The sequence below is a fragment of the Pongo pygmaeus genome, chromosome 5 (genome assembly GCF_028885625.2).
Source record: "Pongo pygmaeus isolate AG05252 chromosome 5, NHGRI_mPonPyg2-v2.0_pri, whole genome shotgun sequence".
In the NCBI taxonomy this organism is placed as follows: Eukaryota; Metazoa; Chordata; class Mammalia; order Primates; family Hominidae; genus Pongo; species Pongo pygmaeus.
Window position 1 is genome coordinate 99324876 of NC_072378.2, and position 27754 is coordinate 99352629.

General features: G+C 35.5%; 1 protein-coding gene and 1 pseudogene across 3 annotated transcripts; one reads left to right on the top strand and one right to left on the bottom strand.

Annotated features, from left to right (window-relative positions):
• The window catches only part of LOC129038967 (small ribosomal subunit protein uS3-like), a 44960-nt pseudogene that overhangs the window by 10406 nt on the left and 6800 nt on the right, over nucleotides 1-27754 (top strand).
• On the bottom strand, nucleotides 448-26885 carry CCNC (cyclin C). 3 transcript variants are annotated; one of them, XM_054492537.2, is made up of 12 exons: nucleotides 26534-26885; nucleotides 20868-20974; nucleotides 19632-19716; nucleotides 19398-19467; nucleotides 16493-16544; nucleotides 9882-9937; nucleotides 9033-9068; nucleotides 8258-8349; nucleotides 7548-7615; nucleotides 4462-4541; nucleotides 3167-3285; nucleotides 448-1679 (listed from the first exon to the last, which is right to left on the bottom strand). In XM_054492537.2, exons 1-12 carry the CDS (start codon nucleotides 26563-26565, stop codon nucleotides 1625-1627), a joined length of 852 nt encoding a protein of 283 aa, XP_054348512.1. In that variant the 5' UTR covers nucleotides 26566-26885; the 3' UTR covers nucleotides 448-1624. The 3 variants fall into 3 exon arrangements, with proteins under 3 accessions (XP_054348512.1, XP_063522517.1, XP_054348513.1); XM_063666447.1 differs by having other exon boundaries at nucleotides 26756-26851; XM_054492538.2 differs by lacking the exon at nucleotides 448-1679 and adding an exon at nucleotides 1846-2334 and having other exon boundaries at nucleotides 26534-26858.

A 27754-nucleotide genomic window follows, 5' to 3' on the forward strand; every position in this document is an offset into this window, starting at 1 on the left:
GCCATAAATTGATAACTACTGAAGCTAGATGATAGATACATGGAGGTACCTTACTTTACTCCTGTATATGTTGTTTTAAATCTTCCACAATAAGAGACTGAAAACAAAACTATGAGGCATGGTATTAATTTTAAAAATAAACACTTAAAGACTATAGGTCTTACCTAAGCCCAACATTAATTCCTTCAGACCTGAGGAGAGCTTTTTTCTTATTAAGCCTGGGAAACCTATATATGTCATCAGTCTGACTTTACACATAGTCTCCCTTTCCAGCTCAACTGATACCCTCCATCAGAAATAAATTTTCTATTTAAAATCTGTTTATAATGATTTGAAATTACCCCCTTGACAACCTATAAAAGGCTTTAACACTTAACTAAATGAAGAAGAATTCTCAAAAAACAACATCAGGCAAATTCAAAAAGATAAATTCAAGACACTAGTCGATACAGCTGGAGAAGTTACTTTTATTCTTGCAGTTTTAGACTAGGAAGTCAACATTTAATTTAATAAGCCATCATCCACAATTGATTAAAAATGTTTAATCCTTAAATTGTGCATCAATATCCTATGACTCCAAATTTTATTTATCACTCTCCTTCAAGTCTGAAGAAAATGATTAATTTGCTAAGTTCCACAGACAGTACAGTCCCACTGACATAACATTTAGTATGATGTCCTACTCTCATATTAGAATTAAGGACAGCCAGTATCAAACTGGCCTGAAACCTGATTGTGTTCTTGGTTCAGAATACCTGTAGTAAATCTGTAAATCCACACCAAGACACAACATTAAACTAGGGCACGTATATCTTATAAAAAACTTTTCACAGTAAAAATCAACATTAAAATTTTACCAAATTCCAACATTATGGTTTTTGAATCCAATTAAGCTTTCAAAATGCCTGATTAGCTGTGAATTAATTATAAATAACTTCATGTAGTTTGCCCAGCATTTCAAAATGGTTATGGACTATCATGTTTAAAATGTCAAAGTATGCTATACATATTGCACTTTTCTGCTAGGCTGGGCTAGTATCTTCCATGGCAAGATCCTCAAACTATTGAATAAAATACACTTTTAAATCAATATAGGTACTTGATTAATTTCCCTGAAATTATCAACATCATTACCAAAATCTTCCAGGATTTTGTAAGATTTGATTCCTTAAATACAGTTTTAAAGTTAAACTTATGGAGGGAAAAAAACCCTCATAGATTGACTGTAAATTTTACGTCCTTTTTTGGTCCCTCAATGACCAAAGAGAATTTTAAACAAATTATGCTTCATGTTTCCTGGCTTAATAAAAAGCTACAATTTCTATTATCCAAATTAAGAAATATTATACTAATCAAAAGCTATTAATTTTGAAATGTCTATGTATGTCTGTCTGTAGGTCCCCTTAGAACCTTTCCAAACATTTATAATCAAGAGATTTTAATCAATTATGTACTAGAATCATATTAGATAAAGAAAAACTTATTTTGCAAAAATAAAATCACTTTCCAATATGCTTGACAGAAACAAGCTATTCATTTTCATTTGTGTTCCACTGAAGACATTACTGAAATCTGTCCAATGGTTTATTTCCAAGTGGTCCACTATGGAATTCTTCGGAATGTTTTAAGATTGGCTGTAGCTAGAGTTCTGACTTCCATTTGGACCCTGCTCTCCTTCACTGTTCAGATGGGGAAGAAAGAGATTTTATACCAATTAAAAGATCCATTTTTACACCCTGATAAGCCTACTGACTTTTAAATTCATTATTCTGTGGCACAACTATACAAAACAAAGACATTCCTTATTATAAGACACATGAAAAATTAAAATCCAGAAGACTAACATTTGGTTTTATGTTTTTATTCTTATATAACTTTGTGCCCTCACATATAACAAGCATTCTGGAAGTTAGTGTCCATATATACTCAAAAACTTTAAATTAGGGTATGGGATTTCATTGTTATTACAGGTATCACTCAACATAGAGATTACAGCTTCTTCTAAACAAATTTCCTATAAAATTAAATCTTACATATAAAATCCTATTCCTACTATTTATGAAAAACAAGAAGTGTTCTTCAAAAAAAAAAAAAACCAAAACTGTTGTCCAAAGGCATAATAAAATCATATATAAATAAAGCAAACCTTTATAAGTCAGCAAGAAATATGGTAATTTCCTGGAAAATGCTGAATACTTAAAAATGCTGAATACTTAAAAATAACTAAAACTGAAAATACCAGTAACTTTGGCAATAGGATTATTGCCTTATCTTGTCCACCATCATCTTGCAGCTTCAGGCCCTGCCACTAGTGGAGAATCACTCAGGGAATTTCTGCAAAAAATGCATCCAAAGGTAGCTGTTTGAATGACTGCCTTAAACAGCTCCTTGAATAAAGTATTAACTTTTCCAAATTGTAACATTAACTTATCAGAAGCAATCCATAAATCTATCTTGTTATATAACAATTATTTTTCTAAAGAAACAATTAAGATGGATGGCATTTCTTTATTTCCCTTCTGACTTTTTCTCCCTGCCCCAAATGAACTGATACACAGTGAGGGCTGAGAACCACTGAACTAAATGAACAGATCTTACTTAAAACACACACACACACCCCAATAACAACAAAAAAACCCTCTTAGCACAGGTGATTCATTTTTAGCAAAAATATATTCTTATGTGCTGTGGATCTTAGGGTCACTTAAAAACCAGAATTCTTTATCTTTACAATATCAGATCATTCATTGAAATTTTTGAAAATTGCTACTGAAATTTATAAAACAGGACAATAGCCAGCAGTGAAAAAAAAAAAAATGATGGCACAGAATCAAACTGACATGAAACTACTACAGTTCTGAATTCTGCCCTGAATTTCAGATGAACTTGCCTAATTCTGTCAGCTTTAAATTTATGGTATGTGACCATATGTTGAGAGATACCTGTAATATACCTCCACTGCATTAGGAAAAGTTACTAATCAGATTAGTGATTTTTTTAAATGAGACATTCTCAATCAAATCACAAATTTAAAAAATAAAATTAACATGGATCATGAAGTTTTGGAAGAAATGTTTTAAAAACTACAAAACAACATAATCTAAGAAAAATATGCTAAGTATGATATATAATTAAATGACATCAATAATTAAAGTCTACAAAGTACCTGTTTGGAGGTGGTTTTGGTTTTGGCATCTTACTAAGAATGGTTGCCATCTCTTTTCTCTCATCGAAATTCTTCCACTGCTCATATAGTTTTAAAATAACCCTGATTATTTCCAAAATCTAGAAGAAAATATTTGAAAAGTTCTCAGTGGCAAAAACAAGCAACATTTCTTATATAAAGAGCATACATCACTTACTACACAACCCTCAGAAAACAGTAAATAGTCTCTGTCCTTAAATCCTGATAAATTTGAAAGCAGTATTTTTCACCACAGTGCTGTTTAGGATTTTCCTTCTAGCCTCTCATTTTTCGGCATGTGTGCATTGTCCATTCTTATCTATCTCTGCAGTTGATTTCCTTCCATCTGATGATATCTTTTAAACTGAAACATACTAAGAATAAAGGTTCTAATCATGAGGGAATATACCACTATAGAGCACACTCCTCTAGTATAAATTATTTTAAACAACTTAATCGGGGGTAGTGCACAAAAGATGTTTTGATTCTCTGTTAACTACACATACATTAAGGTGCTCAAAAACTGGCAGCTACAAATTTGAAACAACTAGTTTCCAAATTAGCTATTTTTTTCCCACCTGAGTAGAACCTAACCTTAGGATTAATTTTAATGCATTAACACTTGAGCAGAAAAGCTAGAAACACAGCAAAAGCTATTCTGCCAGGAGATAGGCTATGTTACAGAAGTTCACAGTAGTATTCAGTGGTTACCAGGGAGCTTTTAAAATAATCCTGGGAATTAGAGGCTACTTTGCAACTAATTAAACCAAAATTTAGGATTATACCATTCTGTTTAATCCTAAACTGAAAAGAGATACATAACTTAAATAATCAGCATTAACTCTTCCTACCAAACTTTTTTTTTTTTTTAGACGGAGTCTCGCTCTGTTGCCCAGGCTCACGTGCAGTGGCACGATCTTGGCTCACTGCAACCTCTGCCTCCCAGGTTCAAGCAATTCTGTCTCAGCCTCCCGAGTAGCTGGGAGTACAGGTGCATGCCACCACACCCGGTTAATTTTTGTATTTTCAGTAGAGACGGGGTTTCACCATATTGGTCAGGCTGGTCTTGAACTCCTGACCTCAGGTGATCCGCCCACCTAGGCCTCCCAAAGTGCTGGGATTACAGGCACAAGCCACCATGCCCAGCCCATGTTTCTTAATATTTTGTAACCAATAATCTCGTTAGCCTGGTGGACATCACAAGATTTTAGGCTCATGATAAGTAAATATGACATTAATTTTTAAACATTCAAGTTTACATACAACTAAGGGAATACCTTTTCCATATCCACAGAAAGCTCAGCAAACCATTGCCTGGCATCTTTCTGCTGTACAACACAGGCTACATGTAGGCAAGCTGAAATGAAAATGAGAGACAACTGTCCATGTTTAACTGCCAACACAGAATATGTGATCTAACAAAGATTTTTCACTATTTCCTGTGTATTTTCCAACACTCTTTAAAAAAAATTAAACAGCTACATATGAGAGTTACCACTGACCATCTCATCAATGTAATCCGAGACAGAAAAAATTACTAAATTACATCAAGTTCTTGACATCTGGTCCTCACTGCGTGCTAGTCATGGTGCAGTTGCCTTGAGAGTCAGGCACATTAAAGAGGAAAAACATCCAATGAGGAGAGCAGAAAAGGGAAGTTATCCCTGAGTAGTGTACAAAGTAGCAGTTAAACTGCACCCAGAAGTCAGTGTGACAAAACAAAACAAACAAAAATGTCAATTAATACACTAGGTTTTAACAATGTTGACTATGTTTCCACATTTCAGTTAAAAGCAGTGTTGCCTGGCCTTTTTTCTTTCTTTTCATTATTAGCACATGATCAAGTTACGTGAAAGCTGGGCACATCCTTACAGAATTCAGTGTTGTAATCAAATAAAGGTTAGAAAATAAATGTAATATACTGTATACAATATTAGTTATATATGTTATATACAATATAAACTAACAAAAGAGAAGAATCTACATCATAATTTTGCTTAAAACAATTTCTACTGAGCAGCCTGGATACTCTGAACCCACCCCAGCTTAAGTTATACTCCGTGGTCTGGTTATCCATGTCTTTGCTAAGGATGACATTCTAGGCAAATAGCAATTCAAATGTGAACTGACACACTGGTTGCCCTAAGTCAAGCAAAGCTATGAGTAGGGCTTAGGTCAAGAAGGGGTTAAAAAACCAAAGGACTGAAATGATAAAAACAGGAAATTAAAATACAGTGGACAATACTATTAACATGGAAATGCACAGAGTACACTGAAGGTTGAGGAAGCATCCTAAACCCAGACTGAGGTGATGCTGAAAGGGTGGGGGAGGGTCACTGAAGAGGTGGTAAGTCTTAAAAAAAAATGAGTGGGAGAAGAGAATAGTATGTATATCAATTGGGAGACGAATTCGGCTAGCTCCGGGTTTCTCAATCTTGGCACTACTGACATCTTAGGTTGAACAATTCTTTGACACTGTCGTGAATACTACAAGATGCTTGGCAGCATCCCTGGCTTCTACCCACTAGATGCTATAGTAGCACCCTACCCTAGTTATGACAACTAAAACCAAACATTGCCAAATGTCCCCTCGGGGCAAAATTATCCCCAGGTGAAACCACTAGCCTAGCTCAACAGTTTGGAGGATAGATAGGCTCTCTGAGGATGGGAGTGCTGGAGGCTAATAAGCCAGTTAGGAGACTGCTGTGGTAACATGGATAGAAATGAGAAGATGACTATGAGATTACAGAAGGAACAATCAAGAGGAAGGCACAAAATGTACTGGTAAACAACTACATGTGGGTATTGAGGGAGATGAAAGGGCCTAACTGCTGGGTTTCCAACTAAGGTATACAACTAGTGCTATTCACCAAACTGGCAAAGACATTAAAAGGAGGAACATATTTTGGGGCAAAGTGATGAGCTCAATCCTTATCATGAGTCTGAGGTGCTAGTGGGATGCCAAGTGGAGCTATGTAAAAGGAAGATGGATATAAAGAACTGTCAAGTGGCAAGATCTTGGCTAAATAAAGAAATTTAAATGTTTCAGCACGTAAGTGATAGTAGAAGCCATGAATCTCAAGTGAAAGTACCCAAGAAGAAGACAGCAGGGATGGCAAAGATGTGACACATGTTCTGTTATCCCTTCCTTCCTACCTATGCAGATCCCAGTATTCCTACCCACTGGGTAGGACACCACTTCAAAATCCTTTCAAATCCAGTCCTTTCAGGGAACTGCCAGTAATACAGAAGTGTAACTATTTGTCAGCCCTGATGTAAGAAGGCCAAGAAACATCAACATTTAAGGAATAATTGAACAACTGAACAAAGACAAACCAATGGAAAATAAGAGGGGAAAATCAAGAGGATGGAGTTATAAAAATCAATAGAAGGGGCTGGGCGCAGTGGCTCACGCCTGTAATCCCAGCGCTTTGAGAGGCCAAGGAGGGTGGATCGCCTGAGGTCAGGAGTTCAAGACCAGCCTGGCCAACATGACGAAACCCCGCCTCTACTAAAAATACAAAAGTTAGCCAGGTATGGTGGTGGACACCTATAATCCTCCTGTAGGCAGGAGAATCGCTTGAACCCAGGAGGCAGAGGTTGCAGTGAGCCGAGATCACACCACTGCACTCCAGCCTGGGAGACAGAGTGAGACTCCATCTCAAAAAAAAAAAAAAAAAAATCAATAGAAGGAAAAGGAACAAAAATTAACAAGTGCCCAATATATAACAGGCATTATTTGGTGCTCTACAATCTATCTCATTTAATTCTTCAAACGGCTCAGTGGAATTATTAGTGTTCTCTCCATTTTACAATTAAGGAAACAAACACGGAAAGGTCAGATAATTTTCCCACAATTGTAAAGGAAGTAAAGTTTAAGCCTAGGACTATCTGACTCCACCCATTACAGCACTGCTTTCCACAGACAGTAGAATGAATGTACTTAACATCTTCCTCCAGCCAAGCATTATGGACCACAGATGCTCCTTTACTCAACCTCTGAGTATTTGTTTGGGCTCAAGATATGAAAGCCCCAATTATTTTACATGCTACAACTAATATTAGCTGGCTTAATTCTGAACTTTTCCCTCTAAACAAACAAATATGTTCTATTCAGACACTGATTAAAACTATTTTGAATGGTTTAAAAAAAAAAAAAACTTACCAAAAAAAGGGGGTGGGGGAATAATAATCCTGATTTGTGACAGTTGCAGTTCATATTATTGAAAGCTCACATGCAAGGATTAGTCTATTACTTCATGGAACATAAAAACATAAAGTACAATAGGGTGAAATTTAGTTTAGGATGACCTAAATAAGTTTATAACAATTTAACTCATAAAGGCACACCATGCTTACATACCTAAAGCTATCATGAAAGGAGGATACAGTAGGCAAAGATCCGTTCTGTAGGTATCATTCACTATCCTCCTATAGAAATGTAAATCATATTATTACTGAAAGCAGAACTACCTCATCTGATTGTACATTTCCTCCAGAGAGGGCCAGATTTCCCATCTTTGCACACATTTATTTCCTTTTATACTACTGAAGCACAGCTATAAAAGTGAAAACATCAAGGCAAAAGGATGGATACATGAATGTGACAACAAATAAGCACATATCAATGAATAAAATTACAGCTAAATATATTTTAAATTTCAAAATCTCGTAACAAATTATAAACACATTTTTCTAATTTTTTAAAAATCAGAAAAATCAAATTAAAAAACCAGAAATTAGACAGTAAATTTATATGTATGTTGCATACTACCAAAAAGTATTCTGATTACTTTAAAGATAACTTTAGTCTTAATTTTTATGTTACCAGTCTGTGTTTTGTATAAAATTAAATTTTAATAGGTATATTTATGGAACAGATAATAATTTAGGATTTTCATTTTGGCATTTATACCACTATAGTTATTAAAATTCAACAAGTGGTATTTTGCTCAACATAAAATATCTTGGGGCAATAGTTTAATGACTTTAAAAATACTGAACTTCATATTTAATTGTCAACCTTCCTATCTAATAACATGTTACACTATTAATAACTTCTGTTCTAATTACCATGCAAGGGGAAGCAACATGTCTTCTTGGCCCATGTCCTGCACATACTGGAGCAAAGGTCTATAAGGATGATACACTATCAAGCAACAATCCTAGAAACAGTTTAAAAAATGTGTATGTATAAAAAACAGATTTATTACAACACAAAAATGTTATCATTACCCAACTGATTTGTAATTGTGTATTTCAAAGTGAATTTCACTAACTCATGCTTGCTTCCCTTTTATTCTCTTAAGCTAGCAGTGTGACAGCCCTAAACTCTACTATAATAGTGAAGGCAGTGCTCTCTCTGGAATATACCTTGATAAATCGGTTGGCAGTCAGTCAGCATCCATTCATTCCCTTAGAGACTCAAAGTGTCACATCTGCAACACACTGAAACCTCTTATTAGCCTATAAATTCATAATTCCCAACTGGAGGAGCAGAATTCTGCCAAAGACATAATCTATCTTTAAATAACACTGCACACACACACAAATTGTGCACATAATTTACGGTGGTTTAATGTCCTGACTTGTCTGTTTGTAATCCTTTCATTATAGTTACTTACTATAGAACAGAAAAATTTTCCCATCCTAAGTAGGATATACAAATTATTTTACAGGCTTCAGAGAGACTCTAGATGCTAATATAAATAGGCTACCATGATTTCACCATCACATATCAGGTGGATGGTTTTAAAATGTACCTCTCTAAAATCATTTCTTTAAATAATTTCCAACTTCATTTAATTTAAAAATGTTTTAATCTATTAATCACAGAAGATTTACTTACCATTAGTTCTAAAAGATAGAATTCACATTCTAATATCTGTTTAAAACAAAGATTATCAATGAAATGTCAATATAAAACCAAATTAGATAAGTCCACTTAATCTAACATAAATTACAGACATTATAGTAATTTATCAAAAATTTTTACTAAAAAGTTTTAAAAATCCAGACAATAAACATAGTTTATATTAAAATATCTGCAATAAAAAATTACTATTATATTAGAAATGCAATTATGATTATAAGGATTTTAATCCTTGTAAGGAAAAGCCAGCTTCTCACAATCATTCTTATTACTCACTTTTATTTAAAATATCATGTAAAACCATCAGATTTTCCAGTATACTTTCTACTCAGCAAATGCAAAAATACAATTATTTCTACTTAATTAAAAAAATGTAACTTAAAGAGAATAAACAAATCCCTTGCAAGGTGGAAAAAGGACATACCTATTAAAATGTCAATAGAAATTCACCTTATATTTCATATTGTTCCATTAGCTTTTAATCCCAGCTGAATAATAGTATCACCTGGGAGCTTTTACACAGTACCAATGTTGGGAGCCCCAAGCCTGAAAATTCTGATTTTGTTGTTCTGGAAAGGATCCAACATCAGTATTATTTACAAGTTCCCAAGGTGATTTAATGAGCAGCCAGGGTTGATAATCACTACTATGAAGTATTTTTTTTTAAATGGTAAAAGCTATTTAGCTTTAATTTAGAATAATGTCTGTATTTATGTAATATTTGAAACTGCCATTTCTAGGAAACTATTAAATTTAGTCTAATATAAAATAGAGCTAGTTTATATATAGCTTTGATAAGTGTTCCATTTTATACCATATACTTACATGATTCATCCTATAAGGAAATTCCTTTGGAAAGGCATATGAAAATCTAGTTTTTACTGCAGAAAATAAAAAAAATATTTAAACTGAGAAAATGGGAAATAAATTAACTCAAAATTCCTTTAACAGAGCAGAATATTAGAGGGTAGAGCAAAATTATTTTCAGTAGGAATTCTTGGCAATACTTAGGGACCCAGATTTTATTTATTTTCAGGGAAGGGGAAAGACTGGGTGGCAGGACACTCTACACAGCTTCAATTTTATATTTACTACCTTAAGAAAGGGTTCTGATGTTTAAAAAAGAAAAAGATCAGGAAAAAAAAAAATCACTGGCTTTTATCATTTCTAAAATCTTTTTAGCTACGGAATGGTTTTCCAGTGACTGAGCTTAGAAGGAACACAGGGGTTATATATGTGTTTACAATATATACAATTGGTAAAAAATATACATATAAAATATTGGGAGGATAGTACACCAAAAAAATGTCAACAATAGTTATTTGTGAGATTTAAGAACTTTTTACTAATCTGCACTTTCTAAACTTTTTACAATGACCAGGTATTTATCAAAATATATATTTTAATAAAAGCATTAATACATGTGCAAAGGTCTATAGAGTTACTCATAAAGTAGTAGTAGTAACACATAAAGTTAGTACTCTATTATCTATTACTTTATTGGTTAGTCACTAAATAAAGTACAAATGAAAAAACAATGTTAACCATCAATCCCCCATCTCCTTAAAATGGTGTGAGCATATACATATAAGTACTATTTGAGAAACTGTATTCAAGCCATTTTGACACATTTAATTCAACCAAGTAACTACTGACAGGTCCTAAAAAATGTTTGGTGTCAGCTTCCATTTGTACAAAGCCCAAGTGATCTCACTGAAATTAAAAGAAATTCCATTTCTGGCCAGGCACAGTGGCTCATGCCTGTAATCTCAGCACTTTGGGAGGCCAAGGTGGGTGGATCACCTGAGGTCAGGAGTTCGAGACCTCCTGGACAACATGGTGAAACCCCATCTCTACTAAAAATACAAAAATTAGCCAAGTGTAGTGGCATGCACCTGTAGTCCCGGCTACTCGGGAGGCCAAGGCAGGAGAATCCCTTGAACCCGGGAGGCAGAGGGTGCAGTGAGCTGAGAACACACCACTGCACTCCAGCCTGGGTGACAGTGAGACTCCATCTCAAAAAAAAAAAAGAAAGAAATTCCATTTCTTCTATGCACTATATTTTCAAAAAGATTTGTTTTGCAAATTAAGTGCCCTACAGCTAATTTAGATGTGTAATATCTGCCAGGATTGGAAACCTAGAACAATTTAAACTTGACATTAGGAAATTTATAATCTTTCCTTTCTTCTCTCCTTTATTTAAATTTAAGACGTACCTATTAAGGTTTCTGAGTTTTACAAATCCTTGTGATGTAAAGTATACCAGCACAACAGGTTCTTATATAATGGTAGACAATCAACAAAGTAAAATTATCTCTGTATATAAAACAAATCTACATCCCCATCCCCTGGACCTTGACACCTAACACCTCTATTGAGAATATATTTACCTGATACTGTCACATGTCTGTTACTCCACGCTAAAACTGCTCTGCATTTTTTTCTATCTTTTAATCCTTTTCTTCCAACTTGGAGAAAAATACATCCCTCCTCTCTATTGTTTGTCTTACCACTTATACACTTGTTATCATCTATTCAATTGATAACTCCTACTATTTTTTCATCTTTAACCTTTCCTCCTTCGGTAAATCTTCCATCACATACTAATATGCTCAAATTTCCCTTGAAAAAAGCAAAACAAACTCTACCTAATTATATTCCTCTGCCTTTTATTTTTGTAGACTCAAACACTGAGATCATGCACAGTTCTTTTATACCCACCGTTATTGACTTCCCAGCCTCCAGAACTGTGAGAAATAAATGTCTGTTGTGAAAGCCACCCAGTCTATGGTACTTTCTCATATTAGCCCAAGTGGACTAAGACATGCCTTCACCCAGCTTCTCCTACTATTAACATCTTACATTAGTATGGAGCATTTGTTACAATTACTGACCCAATATTGAAATGTTGTTATTAACTAAACTCTGTACTTTTTTCAGATCTCCTTAGTTTGTACCAATGTCCTTTTTCTATCCTAGGGTCTTATCTAGGATACCACATTAATTTGTCATGTTTCCTTAGACTGGCTGTGACAGTGTTCTAGCCTTTCCTTGTTTTTGATGACTTTGCCAGTTTTTAGGAGTACCAGTCAAGTATTTTGTCAAATGCCCCTCTACTGGAAGTTGTCTGATGTTTTTCTCATTAGACTAGAGAAAATGGGTTTTTGACAGGAAGACCACCGAGATAAAGTACCATCTTCATCATATCACATCAATGATACATGATATTAATGTGATTTATCACTGTTGCTACTGACCTTGATCGCCTGGCTAAGGCAGTATTTCTCAGGTTTCCCCACTGTAAAGTTACTTTCTTCCTCCCTTTCCATATGTACACACTAACAGGAAGTTAACATGTATAGCCAGCACCTTAGGAGTGGGGAGTTATGCTCCCTCTACTTGAGGGCAGAATAGTTACATATATTATTTGGAATTCTTCAGCATGGAAGACATGTCTCTTCTCCCTCATTTATTTATATCCGTATGGACTCATGGATATTTAGTTTATACTTTGAGTTATTATCCAATGCTATTTTTAAAATTTTGATGCTCAAATTCTTTCAGCTTTGGTCAGTGGGAGCTCTCTTAGTTGGCTCCTATATCCTTTTGACATATCCTCATCAATGTAGGTTTTTGTTTTTCTTGTTTGTTTTGAATACTTCTTTATTACTGGCATTATGAGATGGTCCAGGTCCATCTTGTGTATTTCTTGCCCCAGTCCTAGAATCAGCCATTTCTCCAAGGAGTCCTGATACCTTTTATTGGAGAATGGGTACTAGGTGAGCTCATTGCTACTGGGATGTCATTGCTTATAGACTCTTTCAGCTGAGAAAGCCAAGAAATACACACACTAACCCATGTATATACACATATCTATAAATATTTCTATATGTAACCATCTATATTGTATTAAGGTACATGAGTTCATGCTGTTTCCAGTCCTTTGCTTATCTGTAAATTCCCACTCCAACAACGAGAAACCCGGCTCTCAAACATTTGCTATTGATTTACGTAATTGTTTTAATTCCCATATACATGTATAGCATTATCAGAATTGTTAACTTGTACACCCATGGGTAATAACGTTATCAACTAGAGTACAGTGTTTATGTATAGTTCCTTTTGCCTTTACTCTTACACTCTAATCATTTCCAAAGCTACTTATTTCAACACCTTTCCCCCAATTCCCTTCACTGAAGTTGTTTCATATATTTTTAATATAGTTAGACTATTCCTTTCTCAGCACCTACTTGCTTCTTAATTCCTTTCAATCTGGCTTCTACCTCCACCCCCACATTGTTAATGACACTATGTTCTCTCTCAAAGATCTGTTTTTTTCTTTGGTTCACGTCTTTTTCTATGCAGCATAAAGACATTGTGCAACTTTTTTTTTTAATTTTTAGAGACAGTCTTACTCCATTGCCCAGGCTGGAGTGCAGTGGCATAATCACAGCTTACTGCAACCCTGAACTCCTGGGCTCAGGCAACCCTCCCACTTCAGCCTAGTTGAGTAGCTAGGACTACAGGTGAGTAGCTAGGACTACAGGTGTGTGCCACCATGCCCAGTTAGTTTTTCTTTAATTTTTTGCAGAGCTGGAATCTTGCTATGTTGTCCAGGCTGGTCTTGAACTCCTGTTCTAAAGCAATCCTCCTGCTCTAGCCTCCCAAAGTGTTTGGATTATAAGCAGGAACCACCATGCCTGCCCTGTGCAACTCTTAAATGTTATCAAATTCCAAATTTCTACTGCTGGCCTCACATTTTTAAGAGGATGTTCTACTAACATATTTATACTTAGAATGTCAAAGATTAAATTTAATTCTTTTCAGAACTCACTTACTCTCTTTTTCAGTACCAGCTTCAACTCCCCAACCCCCAGGCAAAAAAACCTCAAAACACATTTCTGACTCTTCTTAAATCCCTTCTTTTTACAAGAACTGCTGACTCTATCGCTCAAATCTGACTCGTTTGTTCTTCTTGCTGGCTGCCAACGTTAGTTTAAGCCTTCATTAGTGTTCACTGGGATGACTTCAGCAACTTAAAAATTATTTTTTCCACTTTAAACTTGTTAGGTTTTATTTCTCACAGCACCCTGTGGTAAGTGACAGCACTCAATAGAGTTTGCGGTTTTACTGTATTTCAGAAGGTTTTTGTTTTTAAATTGCGTTAAGATATACAAAATTTTTGCAAAACTGAAACTCTGTATCCATTAATCACTCCCTATACCACCCTTCCTCCAGCCCTACCATTCTACTTTCTATCTTTATTAATTTGACCAAGTATTCCATGTAAGTGTAATCACACAATATTTGTCTTTGTTACTGGCTTATTTCACTTACCATAATGTCCTCAAGGTTCATCCGTGTTGTGGGATGTAAATAACTTCAAAATTTGTCTAATTCTACCTGCCCGCTCCTCCAATTCATCTTACAAAATTCTGTCAGATTTACCTTCCTAATGCACAATGCTAGCATTACCCTCATGTGTAAAAATAAATAAAACTGGCCAGGCACAGTGGCTCACGCCTGTAATCTCAGCACTTTGGGAGGCTGAGGTGGGTCAGATTTACCTTCCTAATGCACAATGCTGGCATTACCCTCATGTGTAAAAATAAATAAAACTGGCCAGGCGCAGTGGCTCACACCTGTAATCTCAGCACTTTGGGAGGCCTGAAGTGAGGAGTTTAAAACCAGCCTGGCCAAAATGTTGAAACCCCATCTCTACTAAAAATACAAAAATTAGCCCGGCATGGTGGCACACACCTGTAATCCCAGCTACTAGGGAGAATGAGGCAGGAGAATCGCTTGAACCTGGGAGGCAGAGGTTGCAGTGAGCCAAGATCGTGCCACTGCACTCCAGCCTGGGTGGCTGAGCGAGACTCCGTCTCAAATAACTAACTAACTTTCATTACTGTCAATAGAACAAAGTGCAGATTCCTTCATTTGGCATCGAAGGCCCTCTATTAGCTGATATTAGGTAAGGATTTTTCCCCACTATTTCCTTACTCACCATTCAGTTAATCTAACTCATGAGCTTTCCCTATTTGACTAAACTATTCAGTGTTCTTAGACTGTCTATCTATTGCATTTCCCCAGTTCAACTTCCTTCACCAAATTCTACTTAATCCTTTCTGGATTCATGAAACAATCTTTTCCCACCCAAAACATTCACAGCATTTTCTGTAACTCTCTTATACTATTTATTTCCTTCTGTATTAATATTTTTATGTGTCTGTCTTCTTTTTTTGTCCTTAAATTCCTTGTATTTTATCTTGGTACCAATGCCACTGCATTGGTACAGTGTTTTCCAGTGATAATGATGTTGTTATTGAAGATGATGATGATGATGATAGCCCCTAAAGTTTATTGAGTATTGTGGACCAATATATGTCCCCCTCCAAAATTCGTATGTTGAAGCCCTAACTCCTAGTACCTCAGAATGTGACTGTATTTGGAGAGAGGGCCTTTAAAGGGATAAGATTAAATGAGGACAGGCCGGACGTGGTAGCTCACACCTGTAATCCCAGCACTTTGGGAGGCCGAGGCTAGTGGATCAGGAGATCAGGAGTTCGAGACTAGTCTGGCCAACATGGTGAAACCCCGTCTCTACTAAAAAATACAAAAATGAGCTGGGCATGGTGGCACATGCCTGTAGTCCCAGGTACTCAGGAGGCTGAGGTAGGAGAATCACTTGAACCCAGGAGGCAGAAGTTGAAATGAGCACTCCAGCCTGGGCGACAGAGCAAGACTCTGTCTCAAAAAAAAAAAAAAAAAAATTAAATTACATAAGATTGGGGCCTAATTCTGTAAGACTATTGTCCTCACATGAAGATGGCAAACCAGGAGTGTGTGTGCTCAGAGAAAGGTCCATGTAAGAACAGCCAGACACCTTGATCTTGGATTTCCATGCTCTAAAACTGTGAGAAAATATGCTTCTGTTGTTTAAGCCACCCATTCTGTGGCATTTTGTTATGGCAGCCTCAGCAAAGTAACATACTAAGCAAGGCACTGTTCTAAAAGTTTATATTAACTCATTTGGTCCTCATAACAACCCAACAACACAGGAACAGGTTTGCACATAGATATTAATATCTACCCATAAGAATGACATAATAGTCATTAGAAAACAATAAAATACAATAAAATTCGGAAACAGAATTTTTTCTTTACTCTTACAAGATTAAAAGCTACTGAGTTGATGTTTTTGGATTGATAATTACTATCCATTTTAACATTAAAAGTAGTATCTTTATATCTTTTTAAAAAAACCTTTTTTAGCTTGATTTTTTGCCAAATACATTAGACATAAAGGTATCCTCAGGAAATTTAATAAAGCCAACCAATCTCTCATATGTCTCATAAACTAAAAAAAAAAAATATGTACTCTGAAGCTTTCTTTAGAATTACATCCTTAAAGCAGATATACTTTTTGCACTTACATACAGAAGTAGCAGCAGCAATCAATCTTGTATTTGAAACTACTCCAAATTCCTAAAGAAAGAAAAGCAGGTACATGTTAACCCAATGAATCTAAGGGTATCTGAACTCTATTCAAAACAGAATTTCCTTGCTCCCATTTACAATCTGTTCACCTTCTAACTACTTGAGGCGTGAAGTACTTAAACCCCTAAATGTACAGGTTGATTACCCCTTATCTGACATCCTTAGGATCAGAGATTTTTCTGATTTAGGAATATTTTGCATTACACTGGTTGAGCATCCCTAATCTAAAAATCTGAAATGCAAAATGTTCCAATGAGCATTCCTTTGAATGTCATGTCGGCCCTCAAAAAGTTTCAAATTTTGGAGCATTTAGGATTTTCAGATTAGGGATATTCTGCCTGTATTACCTTTCCCCCAAATTGCTACAACTTACACATTTTAAAATAATATTATAATTTAATAACAATAAAAAGTAACAAATTAGAAACCAAGCCTTAAGGTTACAGTGTCAGTTTTTGCATTTAAATTAGTTTCCAAGAAGATTGTTTACATTCTATACTTAATTGCAAGAATATTAAGTATGTTTCCTATTCAATTCAACCTGTACTAACAGATACTTCATGCCATTTTGATAAAACAGTTGAATCTGTGAATAAGATAAACCTTAATCACCAAAAGAACTAAAAACAAACAAACAAACAAACAAAAAAAACCATATAAACAGTTACTATCCTTTTTAGAACAGGGAGATAGGAATTATGTAAGACTTCCAAAGTCAGTTCCCATTTCCTCTTTCAACTGAACAACCACCATTGTGAAAATACTAAAATTTATTATGATCCACCTTATATATACTGTTTCATTTATTGTCTCATAAGATTTCTAAAGCCTTCACTTCATTTTAAAATAAAAAAATCAAGAGTTGGTTTCTTATCCAACAAAAGGAGCTAAACTAAAAATCTATTTAAATACCTTCAGCCTACATCCTTATCCTGTGTAGGGGAAATGTATGTGTACTAATATATTTGTTTTACATTTAAACCTCCAACTATAATAATGGAAAAGAAAAAGTAAAAGCCTGAGACATGTTCTTAAATGAGATTTCCATACAATTTCCATAAAACCAGAGAAAATACAGAAAGATTTGGTCACAGAGATAAAAAAAAATAATAATGCTACAACCAAATCTGAAAGACTACATTCTCTTTCTCAGGAATAATTCTTTTTTTTTTTTTTGAGATGGAATCTTGCTCTGTCACCCAGGCTGGAGTACAGCGGCATAGTCTTGGCTCACTGCAGCCTCCACCTCATGGGTTCAAGCGATTCTCATGCTTCAGCCTCCCTAATAGCTAGGATAACAGGCATCTGCCACTACATCCGGCTAATTTTTGTATTTTTAGTAGAGACGGGGTTTTGCCATGTTGGTTAGGCTAGTCTCAAACTCCTGACCTCAGGTGATCCACCCGCCTCGGCCTCCCAAAGTGCTGGAATTACAGGTGTGAGCCACTACACCCAGTCTAGGAATAATTCTTCACCCAAAACTCAAAGGGAAAACTTTCATTCAGTAAATCACATCACAGAGTTCTACTCAGTAAATCAAATAACAATATTTAACAAGATAGATAGATTAAAATCCTCAAATTAATCTACAAGATTAAATGTTTGTAAAGATTTTTTGTCTTGGTCCTCCATACTGCGTGTGCTTAAGAGACTTAAAATTAAATTATTACATGGTAATATTTAAATAAAATCAAATATTACATAGAATTATTAGAATTAGAAAACTCATCCATAATAAGGACCTTTAATAAACACTTACTTTTCCATTAAAGAACTTAACAAAAACAAAGCTGATTCTGCCTTCTTAAACTACCACTCACAATTAGAAAACATAAACTTCTAGAAAGCTTTCTTAATATTATTTCTAACAGAGTCAATTGTCATTATTTAGGTAATAGTTGGGAAAGATGTCATGGATAATCTTAAATCATGACTAAAACAAAACTAAATCAAAGTGGGTGCCAAAAGGAATGTAAACTTACTAGGTAAAAATCACATTCAATATTCAAGAATACAACTCTAAGACATTATCCAAAAATAGAAACATAATGCAAAGATTTCACACCACCAAAGACTACATTAATTATTTATGAAAAACAGCCAATATCTGCTATTATTTTCTGGACTTTAGCTGAGCTCTTTCAAAAATACTACAAAGGTAAAACAACTGAACAGATATTCAGTCTCTGCTGCAAGTTCCTATCTATCTTCTCTCCCTTACCTAATTTCTCTACGCTCACAACCTCAACTTTTACTTGTTAGACTCTATATAGCTATAGCTTCCCCTAATCCTTGCCTTCCTTCTGGCTTGGTAGGCAGCCAATCATCAGGATGATGGGAGGGAAGACAGGAGAAGATAAGCATATGGGTGAGAAGGATAAGGGACATTCTCAGGTTATGGTAGGCAAGCTGTGGTACTTACTGAATACTACTCAGTGCCAAACAATAGATGTCTCAAAGGCAGCAGAGGAAAGTAGTTAAGAACACAGGACTGGTAATGAGACTTCCATGGTTCAAACACGGGCTCTGACACTTACTAGCTATATAATCTTAAGCAAGTTCTTCATCTCTGTCTCAGTTTCCTCATTTATAAAATGGGAATACTACTACTATGTATTCCAGTTTGTTACAAAGATTAAGTCAGTTGGTACACAGTAAGTGCTGTATGTGTCTGTTAAGTGAATATATAAGGATATGTATATATTTCTTTGATTTTGTACAATTTTAGTATTTTGCATAAATTACCATTTATTAATTTTACATAGGCCATGTGAAAACTGGGGCAGATTAACCAACATACATTGACTACGCTTTGATGAAGAACAGAAAATTGTTTTATACCTCTACTTTGGATGCCAAAAACACACATGTAGGAGCCATTAATACAGGATCTATACTTTTCAGAGAATACCTAAAATATGATAAAACAAAGTTAAATATCATTCATATAGAAAACACACTGGGAAAAAATCAAGATAACTCTATGGTAGACACATGATTCATTTACACTGTGCTAAGGTTCATCAACATTAGACAAGAGTTCAAATAAATAAAATAAAATAAAAATAATCCTACCTGGCATAGAATCTCTTGAAATATACCGTAGCAGTGGCAATAACTTGTTGTCTTAATTTAAGATGTTCACCTAATGCTTGGATAACTAAAAGGTAAATAATGACATTTTAAATGTATCTTCTGGTATCATTATAATATTAACATTAAACAGTAACTTCCATGTGGTTAAATCATAATTATGTTCATTTTTAACAAAGGAAAAAACCTACACATGCTCTATGTGAGTCACAGTGGTCTAATACTAGGATTTGCAAATGTGTTAAGAAATATATAGGTATGCATAAACAACAATAAAACAACAACAAAACAGAAATTGCCCCACAGCAAAAAATTATTCATCCATTAAGGAAGTTGAATAAGTATTTCCCCTCTATCTTCTAAATATTTTTAATGCTTTTCATATTATCTTTATAATAAATATAAAAAGAAAATATTAGACACCTATGAAACTTGTTAATACTACCACCTTTTGTTGTTTTGAGACAGAGTCTCATTCTGTCGCCCAGGCTGGAATGCAGTAGCACGATCTTGGCTCACTGCAATCTCTACCTCCCAGGTTCAGGTGATTCTTGTGCCTCACCACGCCCAGCTAATTTTTGTATTTTTAGTAGAGGGAATTTCACCATGCTGGCCAGGCTCGTCTCAAACTCCTGGCCTCAAGTGATCTGCCCACCTCTGCCTCCCAAAGTGCTAAGATTACAGGTGTGAGCCACCACACTTAGCTTTATACAGCTCACCAAAATAAATAAATAAAAATCCATAATGAATCCTCAAAAAAAAGAGGTAAGTTTACAAAATAGTGAACTGAAAGTTAAAAAAATTATGTGACAAACCTACTACATGTCAGAGTAAAGATCTATCCCTACATCTTCTTCCCTTCAAAGCAAAGTTCTAAGAGAAATGACCACTATAGGATGTCAATCCAAAGAATGATTTGTCCTCAAAGTACTTTGCTTTAGCCAACCTTGAACTGGGTCTAATAATTATTATAAAGTCTTAGGGAGATTAGGTAACACTTTCAAATTGTCTTGAGTGCTGGTGATATGTAAAATTCACACAAAAAAACTTTATTTGGATCACTAAAAAGAACGATAAATGAATAAGTTGTAAAAAGAATACCTGTATAAATAAAAATGTTAGGTATGCACTATAACAGTTCACAAATTACCACACAAAAACATTTTTATTCAGAGGTAACCAACTATACAATTTGAACCAATTTTTTAAAAAGTTTACCATTTGTAAAAAATATTTGTAACTTCCAATATTCTTCCTCTGAGAGAAACTTTAAATCCTTTTGGCGCTCCTTCAACAGATCTTGTTTATCCAAAATCCATTGCAAACTAGAAAAGACATGTTACAGAAAATCAACAAGCAAAGTCAGAGGCAACACTCTAAGATTGAACATATTGTTCATATTCTGAGAAGTACAAAGTGCAAAAAGCAACCTTAAAGACAATTATTTCTCACATTTCTTGAAATGTGACTAATAAGAATTATCTCACTAATAAATGTAAAATGTCCTGAAAAAAATTCTGCTCTAATCTTTTCCTTCTTCCTCCTTAGTCTGTTACTGGCTTGTATTTCATCGATTCTGGCTCTGATATCAAGATATGTCTTACAATCTGTGCTGCCTTCATGTTTTAATTGGCAGCATGTTTATTCTTTCTTAGTGATATAAGATAATGGTGGAATTATTTGGCACCAATTGATGGTGGCTTAGATTTGAGGAAGTATATAGTTTTCCAGTTGTTCATGGGTAACTGCAGCATTTAATTTCCTTACTTCACAAATCTAATTATATTAAAAACTGCCTCAGAATGTGTTACACTGATAGCCTCCTCCTCTTGCCTAGTCAAGTGTGCTATTTTTAACCAGATATGAAATTGACATGACTCAAAGAAAAAACTATCTTGAACCTGTGTTTGTCATTCAATATGCATTTGAAGTCTTATGTCAATGAACTTGTTATTCAGCATTCTTTTATACAGCTTTATGGATGGATCATTATTTAGCCAATCGCTACTGATGGAAATATAGGTCATCATTTTTCACCCATATTTTCTGATACCCTTAAGGGCTTTTTTCCTTCAATTTATGATCCATCTGGAATTTATTTTGGTACAAAGTAGGGATCCAGCTAAAATTCTGTCAAATGCTTATCCAAATGCATGGAGGTATTTCCTGACTTATAATTCTATCATTATACTTGGATCTTCTTTATAATTTCCTACTTTTTTCTTGTTCATATGCTATGCTATTTTAGAACACAGAAAATTAAGTAATTAATAGCTGGTATAAAAAAATACTCTCTTGCTACTATCTTCCTGAATGATATTCTTCTTAATGAATATCTTTGTAATTCTCCTTATATATTTGATTAATAATATATTTGAAATAACTTCCCAGAATTAGAATTAATGGGTCAGTGTTGCTGGTAACTTATTGATACACATTGTGAGTTTACCCTCCAAAAACATTATACCAATTTCCATTTGTATTAACAGTTCATGAGTGAATCTTATAATATTTAATCCTGGCCTGGCGCGGTGGCTCATGCCTGTAATTCCAGCACTCTGGGAGGCCGAGGTGGGCGGATCACCTGAGGTCAGGAGTTTGAGACCAGCCTGACCAATATGGTGAAACTCCGTCTCTACTAAAATTACAAAAATTAGCTGGACGTGATGGCATGCGCCTGTAGTCCCAGCTACTTGGGAGGTGGAGACAGGAGAATTGCTTGAACCCGGGAGGTGGAAGTTGCAGTGAGTTGAGATCATACCACTGCACTCCAGCCTGGCGTACTGAGTGAGACTCTGTCCAAAAAAAAAAAAAAAAAAAAAAAAAAATCCTATGGGTTACTGCCACTTTTAAATACTTTGTAACTTAAAGACAAAGTAGTATGTCACTGTTTCTTTTCCCTGTAGTTTACTTTTGAGGTTAAACATCTTTCCATGTCTTTATTGGTCAAATACAGTTCTTTTGTACAATGTTAATTCTAATATGACCATTTTTCTAATGGGATTACCGATTTTTTTAATGATTAAGAGATTCTTCTGATCTAAAATTTGTACAGTATAAATAATAAATCATTTGTTTGTCAAATAAGTGCAAAATTTCTCCCAAGTTTAAATATCTCTCAGTATTTAATTATTTGTAATACAGAAATCAGAATCACTTACTTAAATCTACCTTTTACTTTCACGTTTGTCAGGCATAGCAAGGCCTTTCCTGATTCAAAACGATAAAAAACAATTCACCCATATTTTCTAATACCCTTAAGAGCTTTTTTCCTTCAATTTATGATCCATCTGGAATTTATTTTGGTACGGAGTATAAAGTAGGGATCCAGCTAAATATTTTGTCAAATGCTTATCCAAATGCGCTAAGGCATTTCCTGATTTATAATTCTATCATTATACTTGGATCTTCTTTATAATCTCCTGTTTTTTTCTTCTTCATATGCTGTGCTACTTTAAAACACAGAAAATTAAGTAATTAATAGGTGATATGAAAAATACTCCCTTCTATTCTTCTGCAAATTTCTGACTATTCTATCACAATTATTATTCTAAGACCCAAACTTTAGAAGCATTATGTCGAGTCCTAAAAAAGAATATCCATTCAAATTTTGTGATTACATTACATTTAAAGATCAATATAGGGAGAAATGACATCTTACCGAGAATTCAAACTTTATTAAAATCTGTATGTGCCACTATGGACTTTTAAAGTTTTCTTCCTACAGGTTCTGTATATTTCTTTATATTTTTCCCTTTGTATATTTTCTGTTGCTAATGTAAATTATGCTTCCCTATCCATTTTTAAGAAGCTTTTATTTTTGCATTTTATAACTGGTCACCTTCCTAAACCTTTATTATTTCTAATAACTTCTCAATTAACTGAGTTTTCTCATTAATTTTATTTCCACGTATTGATAATTTTGTCACTGTTTTGTCATTCTTTCTATATCTCCTTTGTATCAATTGTATTGACTAGCATATTGGTAAAATCTTAAATAGGCACCCTAATTATCTCAGTGTTTCACCACTGCTGATGCTTTATGTTTTTCATGTTAAGGAAGCATCCTATTTCTGTTTTAGTAAGAGCTTTAGTCAAGGATAAATGTTGAATTGTATTAGTTTTTTAATACCTTTACTGCGTAATAGATTTCTTAATACTGACTATATTTCTGTAATAAAATCCAATGTCACGTTTTATACTTTCAATGTAATGTTAGACTGCATTTGGTAATAATTCATTTACAATGTTTGCACCAATATTCAAAAGTGAGACTGTTTTTAGTGTTCCCTTTGCTAGATTTTTCTGTGTTATCATGGCTTCATAAAGAGAATTAGAAAGCTTTTCTTCTTTCTGTATGAAATGGAACAATTTCAAAAGGAGATTCTCTTGAAAGATGGAAAGTATTTACCCATGAAATAACGCATAGCTCTTGGGTAATACTCTTAACTTGCTTTGGCTTTCAAATTTAAAACCCTGGAGATAACCCAAAAGTACCCCTGGGTTTACTTTTCTCATTCCTAATTTTGTATTTTTGTATCATTCCTTTTTCCCCTGACTTAACTAGCAGTAGTTTGGTCTACTGTTTTTGTTTACTCTAAGAATGAGCTTTTATAATTTTTTTCCTTTTAATATATTAGCATCATTGTTATCTATTTTAAGTCCTTCTTTCTGTTTCTTTAGGGTTATTTCATGTTTCCTTCTTAATATTATTAAATAGAATATTTCTATTATCTCTCAATTATTCAGGATATTGATTTTCTAATACATTCAAGCTTTGGTTACATTCCATATATGGTACTATTATGATGTTATTTTCTAGATAGTAAGTAACTGTATTTTCAGTTTCCTTTTTCACACAATAAAGTATCCACAGTTAAGTTTTGTAGTTTTTATTTTTGTTACTTGTTCATTAATGCATTCAATTAACCAGCAAATACTTAGTGCTCTTCTAGTTCATTTTGGTCACAGGCTGTGTTTTGTTCTACCTCAACTATACTGTGGTTTGCTAATTAATTTCATCCCCACAGAGTCATTTTATGTTTTTAAAAAGATAAATTTCACAAACATTTTATGAGTTTTCCTCACAGAACTTTGTATGGAGGATAAACTAAGAAAATTTATAAATACTGCATTTCATCAAATTTAAGATTACATCTAGGATTCATCATTATTTCATATGCTATGAAAGAAACTGCCATGCTGATTTCAAAGATGTTAGTGTGAAAACGTGCATCTTAGAAGCGTGAAATATAGCATATTTAATATCAATTGCCCTCTTTCACCAAATTCACCTAAGACAATGGCCTTTCCTAATCTTTTCGTTTGCTTTTCCAGAATTGTCTTGTCTTCCACACTCGTTACCTTTTCCAGATGAGAAACTCCATGACTGCTCAAGGGATTTGAGCAAGGCAAAGTGGTCCCTTCTTTTAGGACTATTTGAATTGGGAGAAAAGAATAGTTTCAAAGAAGTACACTTAACTTTATAATAATTTTATATTTGAAAAGTGAAAAAATATTTTTAGAATGCTATGAATAAATGAAAGCATAATGAGAACACTATTGAAAATAAGGCAGGATCTTTTTTTTTTTAAGTTGAAAAACTGAAAAATCAACAGCTACTTGTCAATTCTCTCAGCTTCTTTCAAAGTTTATCAGAATATCTCTTCTCCACTACCTAAACTTTTTTTTCAGGAGCTCTAACTCCAATACCTAAACTTTCGATACTTTAATTTTGCCCAAGCAATATTTCAGTGTGTGAAAACAATGCAACATATATACACATATCTCTATATATATATACACACACATATATATACACACACATATATGATCAGTGGTAAAGCTTCTTTAACATGTCATCTCCACAGAATCACTTTATAGCAAGAGGAAAACCTGCTTTTCCTTAAATAGGTTACCGAGTTCATTGTTTCTTTTTTTCTCCTTGCAAAGGGCTAAAAAATGAACATCAGGAACAGATCCTATTCACAGAATCGAAATTTAAATTACTTACTAATGCTTTCTTAGCATAAAAAATTATACTAAGATACCTTCTTTGCCAAATTCTGTTCATCTTTCAACTATACAGTGGAAAGCCTACTCAATGTTCAATTAACCCCATAACGCACCTTCCTGCCTGCTTAAACAAATGTATTTAGGGATAAATGTTTTTAATATTATTCTAGCTCTCACATGGTCACTGACAGAAACAAGAACTTATTCATGAAAAAGGTTAAAGAAATAGGTAAACAAAGTCACTGGAAAAATAGGCCTTTAAAACAAAATATAAAGCACAGGCTAATGAAATGGATAAATTTAGAGGGCACCTGCCCTAACCTTATCAATATAAAACTCCATCTAGACATAAAGTACGGGCAAAAAGCGGTTAGTAGGCAGAAACAAGCCAGACTCTCTCCTCCCCTCATAATATTAAATCCACTCAAGATATACAGTGAATGACAAAAGACCACGACGCCGATCACCCGAAGAATCCCCAGGCAAAAGCACGCCACAACTGTCCTGAACAGGTAGCCTCATAGTCTTGAGCTGAGTCACACTTCCCGTACCTGTGCCCACTCTATCCGACCCCCCGCGGCCTAGCTAAACCAAGAATCCGAAATTAAACTCCGAAACGTTCCTTCCCGGGAGACTAAACTCTCTCCCACCCCTCCCCCTCACAGATCCTTCCCTCCCCGAAACTGGGGCTGGGGGCGGGAAGGGGAGTCGCCTCAGAAAAGCGCATCTTGATTTTGGCCGCTGCGGTCTCCCGTGAGGACCCCGGCACTCGGAACTGAGCCGGGATCCAGGCCCAGGGGAGTCACAGGCCCCGTCCTCACAGCCCCCCCAAAAACCGGCCCCAGGTGAGAAGACGGAAGATCGCTTACTAGTGGGAGCTCTGCCAAAAGTTCCCTGCCATGGAACACAGCTTGCCCTGATAAAAAAGCACCAGCCGGCGGAGCGGCCCGCGGAGCGACCATAGACCCAGCCCGTCCGGTAACCGCGCTCCTCGATCAAATCAGCTCGGCTCGACTCCGCTCCGCGGCGGCGACGGCGAAAGGAAGAGGATGGCCCCCTAGTCTCCTTCACGCCGGCCGACAACACTCAACTGTGCAAACCCGTTCCTATCGACAAAAGTTCCGGCCCGCGGTAGCGGAGGGAGCTGGGGGGAGGTGTTGACCTTTGGAGGTGCTGAGATAGAAGAGAACTAGTGCTCACGAGAGCTCGCGGCGGTTGGAAGGCTCTCGCGAGAGCGTCTCGCTAATTCTGGCCGGGGGCCCACGCCGCTCGGTCTCAAGTCCTCAGCACGGGAGTTGCTGAGTGGGTCTAACCTAGGCGAAGTGGCTCAGATACGGGGTTTTGTTATTACCTCTTCCAGGACTTCAAAAACAGAACAATGGCATTGTAATAAAGTAAAAGATTTTGTGACTTATTTTTCCTGTGATTGGAAAGAGAAATAAATGAAGATGACTTTGTTCTCAGGGATCAAGTGTTCTTTTTTTTTTTACTTTATTTATTTATTTATTTATTTATTTATTTATTTTGAGACGGAGTCTTGCTCTGTCTCCAGGCTGGAGTGCAGTGTGGCACGATCCCGGCTCACTGCAAGCTCCGCCTCCAGGAGTTCAAGCGATTCTCCTGCCTCAACCTCCCTAGTAGCTGGGACTGCAGGCGCGCACCACCACGCCCAGCTAATTTTTGTATTTTTAGTAGAGATAGGGTTTCACCATGTTGGCCAGGATAGTCTCAAACTCCTGACCTCGTGATCCGCCCTTCTCAACCTCCCAAAGTGCTGGGATTACAGGCGTGAGCCACCGCACCCGGCCTGTTTTTTACTTTTGAGACAGTGTCTGGATCTGTCACCCAGGATGGAATGCAGTGGCACAATCTCGGCTCACAGCAACCTCTGCCTTTCGAGTTCAGGTGATTCTGCTGCCTCAGCCTCCCAGGTAGCTGGGATTACAGGGATTACAGGCGCGTGCCACCACGTCCGTCTAATCTTTGTATTTTTAGTAGAGAGGGGATTTTGCCAGGCTGGTCTGGAACTCCTAACCTCAGGTGATCCATCACCCTCAGCCTCCCAAAATGCTGGGATTAACAGGCGTGGG